The sequence below is a fragment of the Petaurus breviceps genome, unplaced genomic scaffold (genome assembly GCF_028583685.1).
Source record: "Petaurus breviceps papuanus isolate PSGF00001 unplaced genomic scaffold, PetGlider_PUasm1.0 378, whole genome shotgun sequence".
NCBI lineage: Eukaryota > Metazoa > Chordata > Mammalia > Diprotodontia > Petauridae > Petaurus > Petaurus breviceps.
Window position 1 is genome coordinate 381,820 of NW_027186302.1, and position 9,909 is coordinate 391,728.

General features: G+C 52.9%; 1 protein-coding gene across 1 annotated transcript; it reads right to left on the bottom strand.

The window, feature by feature from the left end:
• Positions 1 to 6,022: 6,022 nt before the first annotated feature.
• On the bottom strand, positions 6,023 to 9,510 carry LOC138169793 (class I histocompatibility antigen, Gogo-OKO alpha chain-like). Its single transcript, XM_069099349.1, has 8 exons — positions 9,356 to 9,510; positions 8,507 to 8,785; positions 8,130 to 8,405; positions 7,706 to 7,981; positions 7,444 to 7,545; positions 6,898 to 6,930; positions 6,665 to 6,709; positions 6,023 to 6,483 (listed from the first exon to the last, which is right to left on the bottom strand). The coding sequence occupies exons 1-8, from the start codon at positions 9,417 to 9,419 to the stop codon at positions 6,479 to 6,481; spliced, it is 1,080 nt and encodes a 359-aa protein (XP_068955450.1). The 5' UTR covers positions 9,420 to 9,510; the 3' UTR covers positions 6,023 to 6,478.
• Positions 9,511 to 9,909: the final 399 nt, after the last annotated feature.

Consider the following 9,909-nt stretch of genomic DNA (forward strand, 5'->3'; position numbering starts at 1 on the left):
AACTTCTCTGCTCCACCTCTTTAGCAAACTCCTCCCACCACAAGCTTCGTGTCAATCAAACTCATGTGACATAGGCTTCCATGTGACTTATGCAGGTCACATGGGCCTCTTAAGGGATGGGAATGAGCTTCCAATCCCCATTACCAATCCAGCACATTAATACAATCTTGGTGGAGCTATGAAATGGTAGAAGACCATGGAGATCTGAATTCAAATCCTGCCTCATACACTTACTAGCTATGTGACCCTGGAAGTTACTTCACCTCTGTTTGCCTCAGTTTCCTGAACTCTGGCAATAATGATAATTAGTACACATCCCTCAGAGGGTCGTAGTGAAGACGGCCAGAAGTGGATTCTGGGAGAAGAGAAGTCGCTCCATTTTGTCTGTATTAAAATTCTTTTGCCTTTGAGCCTGATGGCTCCTTCGTAGCTCCCTTCCTGTTATAGGAAAAGAAAACTCCCAAGAAGTTCTAGACCCCTAACAAATGCTAACTAACTAATGGATGGAAAAGGTACTGTTTCCTTTGGTCAGATACAAACAGCAGGGCTAAAGGCCTTTGAACATCTGAAGCACGTCTTTTTTTTTTTTTTAAAGGCACCATTTCTGTACCTTTTTTTGTTTAAGGGCCCTACTTGGTCTTATCCAAACCAAGAGGACCCTCTCTGGGTTTGGTTACTCAGGAGGAGGTGCCTCAGTGCCGAGAGTCCTGGACCTGGAGTAAAGAAGCCCTGAATTCCCTAGCTCTGTGACCCTGGGAAAATCACTTAATCACATGTGCCTCAGTTTCATCATCTATAAAATGAGTTGGAGAAAGAAATGGCAAATCACTTCAGTATCTTTGTCAAGAAAACCCCAAATGGAGTTACAATGATTCAGACTGAACAAGATAGATAGATAGATGGGACAGAGACAGACAGGGAGAGCTGCAGAATGAGGCACGGACATTAAAGGGATTCAGAGACACAGAAGGCAGGTCTCAGAAGCAGATCTCCACAGGTCTGTCCAGGCCAGGCTTCCCCTAGGGCCGCTGCCAGGGTGAGGAGTGTTGGGCTTGGGAGGCCCCTGGGGGAGGGAAGACCTCAGGTCAGGCCTAACTTTGGTTGTCACTGGGTGTGTGGTTCTGAGTCCCTCACTGGGACTCTGTGCCTTGGTTTCTTCATCAGTAAAGTGGGAATAAGCTTTGCATTGTCAGTGATACTGAGGCTAATAAAACCAGATCTCCTGCTTTGAACCTATGAGCTACGGGGAGACTGTTAGGAAAGAAAGAAGACAGAGCCAAGGTCTTTGTAGGGCAAGCTAAGGTTTGGGATGGGAAGGCCTTGGTTTGCCAGACCCAGCCCAGCACACGGGTATGGGGCTCTAGAAGGATGTTACCCAACAACTGTTCCCAGTGGGCAGTTTCAACATTCTTCCATGGTCCTATGTGTTGAGCAAGGAGTAGCAAAGGCCAGGGAACTCCTGGATTTGAACCAACCATACAGCATCCCAGAATCTGAGAGCTGTCTGGGCCCCCAGAGGTCAGCTCGTCTAACCAGGTTGTCAAATGCAAACAGAAATTTGTTCTTCAGTCGTGTCCAGCATTTTGTGACCCCATTTGTGATTTTCTTGGCAAAGATTCTGGAACAGTTTTTCCTGCTCCAGCTCATTTTACAGATGAGGGAACTGAGGAAAGCAGAGTAAAGTGACTTACCCAGGGTCACACAGCTAGTTTAAAGTACATGAGGCCAGATTTCCTGGCCCTGTGTTCCATCCGCTGCACCACCGGGCTGCCCCCAAACAGAAATGGGAGCCACTGATCTGCACTCTAGGCCACATACTGACTTAGGTTTAAAAGGAAATGTTATATGCTTAACTGTATTTTCACTTCTTTGTTAAGTATCTCCCAACCACTCTTTAATCTGCTTTCAAAGCATTCCAGCACATAGCAGTGTAATGGGAATGTAAATTTTAAAGATCTTCCCTGCCCCTAGGCTAAAGTGCACCTGGAGCCTGGGGTGGGAGGCTTGTTTTTCAGTAGATACTTTTTGATTGGCCAGTGGGTCAATAAGGTTGTTACATTCTCTGAGCCAGGAGAAGGCTATATAAGCCCTGATGTGAGGCTTTGTTTTGGGGATCACTTTTGAGAAGTGTTCTGTGATTTGAACTGAATTCTGGGAAGCCGTTGTACAGAGCCCCCCAGCTTTGAAAAACTCAGATGTTGAAACCCAGATTTTGATTTGGTATGGATGTAATGGTTGGACAGTTTGGAAAGCTGTCTACTTGATCTGTTTCTGTCTTGATAATTCTATCTGTATACTTTGAAGTTTGGGGTGCTGACCTTTTTCCCCTGAACTAGGTAAAAGATACATGTTTGACTGATTAAAGTAAGCTTGTTAACCCATTTTGAGTTGCTTTCCTTTATCAAAGCAGATCCAAGAACCTGTGTTGGCAGCAAACCCTGAGGATGATTGGGGTGCTTGCTGCTACAAGCAGCCAGGCAGCTGGCTGTGTATTTGTATCAGCAATGCCATATTCACAGTGCCTATGGAAATTACAGATATGCTGATATAATTATCCATCACAAAATACATCATGCTTGCCATATGGGGGAATAAGCTAGAAAATTTATTAAGATACCAAAAAACTGAGTCCCAAAACCAGAAAGTGAAAGCCATCAGAGTAGTTATGACATTGGCACAGGTAGATAAAGTAGAAAGCACCGACATTCTCAAGCCTTTAAAACAGAACAGGCTACCTCAGGCAAGGGTCCTCCTCTCCCCACTCAAAGCAACCACCCAGCATCCCGGAAGTGCGCTCCCAGCAGCTCTGGCCCCTGGCAGTCCTCAGCAGGAGTCCTTAGCAGAAATTCTGGCTGACTCAAAAAGGACTTCCCGCTATCGCCACCGCTGCCTCTGCTGCTGCTGCCGCTGTCGCCGCCACTGCTAGCCACCGCAGGAACTCTAGCTTGGCTTCTGCTTCCTATTGCTCCGCCCCTTCCTGCTACGTCATCAAGTCCAATGGGGCATGGAAGATCTTTAAATCCCATAACCCTTACAGTATTGGACCCCTCTGCTCAAACCTCCACCTGCCTGGGATCCACACTCTAACAGAGGCCACAAGGGTTGGTCATTCAGTCCCTCCAAGCCAGGCCCCTGGAGCAGCCCCTCCTGCTTCCGGACACCTGTAAGAGAGGGGATTTGGAAAGCCGGACTCTGGGGATCACAGAGTTTGGATATCAAGGCCAGAAAAGCAGCTCCAATTCTGAGAGATGTTTCATATTTCAGTGAAGCGATTATTCACCAGAGATATCCAAGCAGCATTTTTGGCCTGTTCCTTGTAAGCCAGTGGGGGGCAGGAAGTCTGTGGAGAAGAGAGAAAACAAGACCTCCCTGTACTACCTTTCACCACCCCATGGCCCAGGCAAGAGGAAGTTCCTGGGCTCAGGGCCCCTTGAAGCTCTTTCCCTACGATAACCCCAGGGTCCCCAGATCATGGCTGGCCATGGTACAAGACAGCTTACACCCCAGGGGAGCTTGTCCATTTGCTTATTAGCACAAAATCCCTGGTTTTTCCTGTGAGGCAAACAGAGGTTCAGAAAGGGCCCTCCATGGGGGGAGGGGCGGGGCTGGGAGGCTGTAATATAATGCCAAGCAAAGGCAACTTCCCAAGGTTCAGAATACCAGCATAGGGGCTCTCCATTTTATTCAGTAACAAACCCAGAACAGAGAAGATCAAAACATGACATCATTCAAAATACAGCATTTACTATATCCAAGCACTACCCCACCCCAGCACCTTCCAATCATTCAATCAATTACAAAGTCCCTGTTCTACATACCTCTCCACCCCTAGGCTATACCTTAATTAAGTCCACCACAAAGCCCCTCTTCTCAAATGGAGATTAGTTTCCAAACATAAGGTCAAAAGTTCCCCACCCCTGGATCACAATTGAATCTACCCCAGAGTTACATCAAGTTTAAACACAGCACTTAATACCCAAATGGAGGTCTTTTCTTCATCTTGACAGGAGGCAAGTTCTCAGCAATCTTAGTTCCTGGGGAGACAAGGCTTAGCAAGGCCATAAGATACATTTCCAGTCCCTTCATGAATTTATCCTCTGTCTGTAGAACAGTCCTAGAACCCCTGAACACATTAGCAAAGCCCTCTCCCAGGATTTCTGTAAACATACAACAAGAAAATCCTTCTTCAGGGCTTCTGAACCAACAGAAAGGCTCCCAGACCCCTGCAACAACAGCACTGTCCTTCACCAGTGGACAGTATTCATTCTGTCTGCAGGACAGTCTCCAGACCCCTGCAACAACAGCACTGTCCCTCACCAGTGGACAGTATTCACTCTCTGTCTGCAGGACAGTCTCAGGGCTTCTTAGCGAACAGCCAGGTTCCAGGACTTCTTCAACAAAAGGACTGTCTTTCACCAGTGGACAAATCTGGCAAAACAACATCAAAACAGACAGACAAAGTACCAGCAAAACAGCCATGTCTCCTCAGTCCTTGGCAGCTCAGGGGGCAGGTCTCAAAAGTCCAGGGCAATTCAAAGCGGCCACCAGCAATTCTCTTAGTCTCTCTCTCTCCACGAGGTGCTGCTTCCAAAAAGATCTTCCGCCTCTCTCTAGTGTCTCTCCAAATCTACATCACCAGCTCCTCCCAGTTCAGGACTTTCTTTTCACATCAACAAGTCCATCCCACAGGTGGGATTAACAAGCTCTGGGTTTTAACACAATCAATTTGAAAACCAAGCCAATACAGGGGAATCTTTAATTGCCATTACTATCACAGAGGCTCAGTGAATAGAGCACTGGCCCTGGAGTCAGGAGGACCTGAGTTCAAATCTGGCCTAGACACTTAACACATACAAAAAACCACTTACAACACTCAGACACTTAACACATACAAAAAAACTCAGGTGACCTTGGGCAAGTCATTTAACACCAACTGCCCTCCAAAAAGCAAAAAAAAAAAAAATGCCCAGTGTGACCCCAGGATCTGACCTGACACATTTCTAGCAAGTGTTTTCTCTTTATCACATTATCAGCCAGGAGACAGCAGGGCCTCCCACTGCTTTGTGACTGCCCTCCTTAGATCAATTAGTAATTGCAACAGGAAACTCCCCTACGCAGGGATTGTAGAACAAGGGAGTAGAACCTGGACACCCTCAAATGAGGAAAAACATTGTTCGATGCTGAGCTGAGATAACGAATATAAGATGAGAGAGAAATAGAAATAATCAAAACATTCCTCTTTTTTGGAAGGAAACACTAGAGCAGAACAAATGAGGGAAGGGCAGGTGTTCCCAGCAGCCTGGATCATTCAGCAGAGGGGGGAGGGGGGAAGCCATAGGTGAGAGCCATCAGCTGGCCCGAACCATGTACAGGGTCCGGACTCCAGTGAGGCAGGAAGAGACAGGTGCTTCTTTCTATTTAGAGACCAGATATCTCCCCCTACATTAATCCCAAAGGGTTAGAGTCGGGGTTAGGGTTCTAACCCTGTCCTTCTTCAGAGGGAAGATGAGCCCCCACTCTGGGGCAGCCTATAGAGGGGACAAGGTGGTCACTCAGTGCAGTGGCTGTCACTAACAGAGATGGAGCCCCAGGGCCCTGGACTGAACCCTGAGAAGAGACCACAGAAGTCCTTAGGGAGGCCCCTGCAATGAAGGAAAAGCAGGGACACACAGACACACACACACACACACACACACACACACACACACGGGGCAGGGGGTGGGAATGACAACAAAACAGAGAGAATTAGAAGTCTCTGAAGGTTGGTGCCTGCCTATGGGCTCGTACCCTAGCAGCCTGTCTGGGCACAGCTCCAGTCCCTGGAGGCAGTCTGGGCTCTGTCTGAGGCCCTGAACAAGTCCCAACAGACCCTACCCACAGATGCCCCCAGAAGTACAAATCAAAGACAAACATCTGCCCCCTCATATTGTACAATGCACCGACCCTCCCCCAGGCTTCTTCCCCTTGGCCCCAGCCCCCACCTGCACTCAGACTCAGCAGAGCAAATTAAGGGATTCTTAGATGCTTCCAGATTTTCTTTTATTTTCCCCTTCACATGGCCAGAGCATAGCCATATTGGCATCTTGCCCCCCAAACCCCACACCTAATAGGAAGCTCTGCTGAGATTGTGGAGAAAAGCTGAAGAGCCCAGAACAGTCATTCATTAGGCTGTTCTGACAGTCAAACAGGGATCCAGAGGTCAGGGCAACATCAGGGGTGAAAGGGGAACTCCTTCCCAAAGCCCTCTGGCCCTGACTGCTGGCTGGCTCCCTGCAGACTGAGACAGGCAGAAAGAAAGGAGGCAGGGAGGCAGGCCTTAGAGAACGGGGGAGGCCCTGAGGATGCTGCCCTGGGCTTGGGCTAGGAGAGTCCAGTGAGGAGCCCAGGGGCCAGTGCTGGGGAGAGAAGCCAGAGGGCAACAGGAACAACATGGGACTGCAGACTGGTTTTCTTCTCAGGTCCACAACAGGCAATTCTCTCAAGCTGAAGGACAGACAGATTCAGGGGGATCCTCCAAGGCCCCTCTGGCCTCCAGCCTCTCACCATTCTGAAGGGCCTGCCTCACCACCCAGCCAATCCTCAATCCAACCTCTCCCATTCCTTCCTCATTGCATGGCCTCCTTTCACTCCAGTCACTCTCTCCTTTCAGGACCCAGAGTCTCACCTTTAGCTGTGAGAGAGACGTCTGACCCCTGGGCACTATCATTGCCTGGAGACAAAGGAGGGAAACAACCCAGTCAGGGACATACATCCCAGAACCAGGGTGTGGGAAGGGAAGGGGACACCCAAGGCAAGGCTGCTGGGCTAAGCCTGTCCTCTGCCCTCTCAGTGCTCGGGTCCCAGAGACACCATGGCCTGGCCCCATCCTTCTACCCTCCATGTCCACCCTTCACTTACCTGCAGCTGAAACATAGTCCCCTCCTTTTCCACCTGGAAAGAAAAAAAAAACACCAGTGAGGAATCCAGGAGAGAAGATCACACCAAGGTCTCAAAAGTTCACTGGTTTGTCTTGGAGACACAACAAATCACTGGGGCTGCACCCCCTCCCCCACTCCAATCCAGCCACTAGATCCAAGGGGAAGAGAGAAAAGAGGTCCCTGAAGGGGCCCTTCCCCCCTCCAGGCCTGCCTCCAGGGGCTCCCAAGGCTGGGCTACAGTCCCCAGCTGGGGGCACACCAGAGTCTGGGGCAGAGACCCCCATATTCATCTCTGATCCAAGTCTGGAACAGATTCCCCTGTTAGTCAGCCTGTCACACCCCTGCCAGGCATCCTCAGAGAAATGGTTTCCAGTTAGGGAATTGATAATCTAGAGCCTTGGGGCCCATCTGATGGTCCCTTAGATGGGAGGGAGAGGACTTGGGGACAGAAAGATAAGCTGGGGGTCAGGGGAGGCCCGGATCTCCCTGGTGCCTGCTCCCTGAGGACCCTCCCAGGCCTGCCCACCTGAATTCTTCTTCCTCCAGTACCAAAGTCCAGCAATGACTACCAGGAGGCCAGCAGCAATGCCCCCAACAATGTACCACCAGGTGGATGAAGAAGGTGGCTCTGAAATGGAAAAGGGAAGTGAGAGGCCCTCATCCCTCAGGCCTGAGATTCACTAAGCCCTCCCCCACCTCTCCCCAGTAACTCCACCTCCCTCTGGCCTTTGGGGTGCCTCCCCTCCCCTCCCCTCCCCCCTCTTCATCCTCTCCACCCTCCTCCCTACCCCACCGCAGGGTGAGGGGCTCAGGCAGCCCCTCGTGCTGAACTCGGCAGGTGTACTCCCCTTCCTCGCCCGGGGTCACGCCCACAGCTGCCCACTTCTGGAAGGTGCCGTCCCCTGCAGGCCTGGTCTCAATGAACTCCATGTCCTGGAGCAGCTCCTGCCCATCCCTCAGCCAGGTCAGGGAGATGTCCGCGGGGTAGAAGTCCTGGGCCAGGCAGCGCAGGGTCACCTCCCCATGGGGGGCAGCGTGGCGGATCATCCTGACAGAGGGCGGGTCTGTGGACAAAGAGCAGAGGCAGTTCCAGGCTCCCCTCCCCCTCCCGGTGCACAGGGACAATGGGAGAGGGGGATACCCACAATCCGGGCCTGGGGTACAAGGGCTGGGGGCCTTGAGCGCCGAGCACACGGGGCGGGGCGGCGGTACCTGTCCTCAGCAGCGTCTCCTTGCCCACCTTCAGGTGCTTCTTCAACTCAATCACGCATCTCCCCTCCAGATAGATTTTCTCTTTCTCAGCGCTCCCATCTGCCTCCCACTCGTGCTTGGTGTTCACTGCGGGGGGCGAGGCCGCCGTCCACGTGGAGGTCTCCGTGTCCAGGGCGATGTAGTCCTGCCCGTCGTAGGCGAATTGTAGAAACCCGCGCCTGAAGCCGAGCTCGGGGGTCACCTCGCAGCCGATCATGCGCTGGAGGGTGTGGACGCCTGCGGGGCCGGGGCGGATCAGTGCGGGCTCTGCGGACCCGGGACCGCTCCCCGAGTCTCTCCCCCCCGCCCCGTGTCTCCCTGCCCTCCCCCGCACGCACCGCCCGCGCTCTGGTTGAAGTAGCCCCGAAGGGTCTCCAGGGTCACTCGGAACCTCTGTGTCCACCGCCTGGCTTCCACGGTCTTGTCCTCGGTGTACCCCGGCTCCTCCCGCTCCATCGCCTCACTCCACGGCACGCGCGGCTCCGCCCTCTGACCCTCCCTGTCGCTGTAGAAGTCACCGAACAAATGGTCGTCCACGTAACCCACGGCGAAGAAGCGCGGGTCCCCGAGCCCGGGCCGGGTCACAGAAGTTAAGAAAAACCGCAGGGAGTGAGAGCCTGGGAGGAAAGAGGGGGTGGGGGTGGGGGGTCAGGCCGAGGATTACGGGTGATCCTTGATCCTGGACTGGCAGGCCCCCCCAGGTCCCAAGATGTCCCTCCGCACCATCACCGGACTCCAGCGCTTTGAAATCAGCCCAATGCCGTCACTGACCTCACGGACGGGTACCAGTGCCCCTCGCCGGGACCTTGCCCCGTCTCCCCTCCCTCTCCTCTGGTCCGGGTCCCTCCCACTCACTCCTCACCCTCGGCCCTGAACCTTGGGTCTTGGCCTGGCCCCACCCCTGGACCTCCGTGAGGCTCCTTAAGCTGCCCCTGGTTCTGTCCTCGCCCCTGGATGGGGTCGGGGGGGGGGGAAGGGAAGCGCGTCGTCTGCTTTACGCCCCTCCCCCCCCCCCCCCCCCCCCCCCCCCCCCCCCACCCCCAAGTAAGGAGCCGACACCACGCCCCCCCCCCCGCCACCGTCCTCGTCCGGGAGTCACACACGCCGCCCCCCCGACCCCAACCTGGGGGAGCTCTCTGCAGGAAGCTCCATCCCACCCTCCCGTCCGACCCGGCTGCCCCACTCACCCGCCCACGTCCCGGGCAGGGCCAGGGTCCCCAAGAAGACTAGAGAGCGCACAAGGAGCTCCATGGTCCGCGCGCAGAGCAGCCCTGGATCTCTGAGACCTACCTAAACTGCGGCTTTGGAAAGGAACGCATCCCTAACTTCTGATTGGCTTCACGGAGGCTGTGCTGGCCAATAGCAAACGGGAGACGACAGGCGTCATTGGTGACTGGGCAGAATGAGGCGACACAGGTTAGGAGACCAAAACTGAAACTTACGGGGAGGTAAATCCCCTGCTTTACAGACCTTGGCTCTTTCACTATTATTCACAAGTTAGGAAGAGAATGTCCCAATCGAGAGAGAATGTCCAAAATCGAGAGCCTCTGAGGACTGAAGAAATCTGCAGGCTGGTTTGTGGAGGGCCGGGTGGCCACCTCCATTTTAATGCCATCCATCCCAGCAAGTCTGGTAACCTCTCCATGCCGTGTAGGTAAGCTAGCCAGGCACCCAAGAATAAAGAGAAATCAGACTCCAGTAAATGGAATTTGGAATCACAGGAGAAGACTTTGCCTCACAT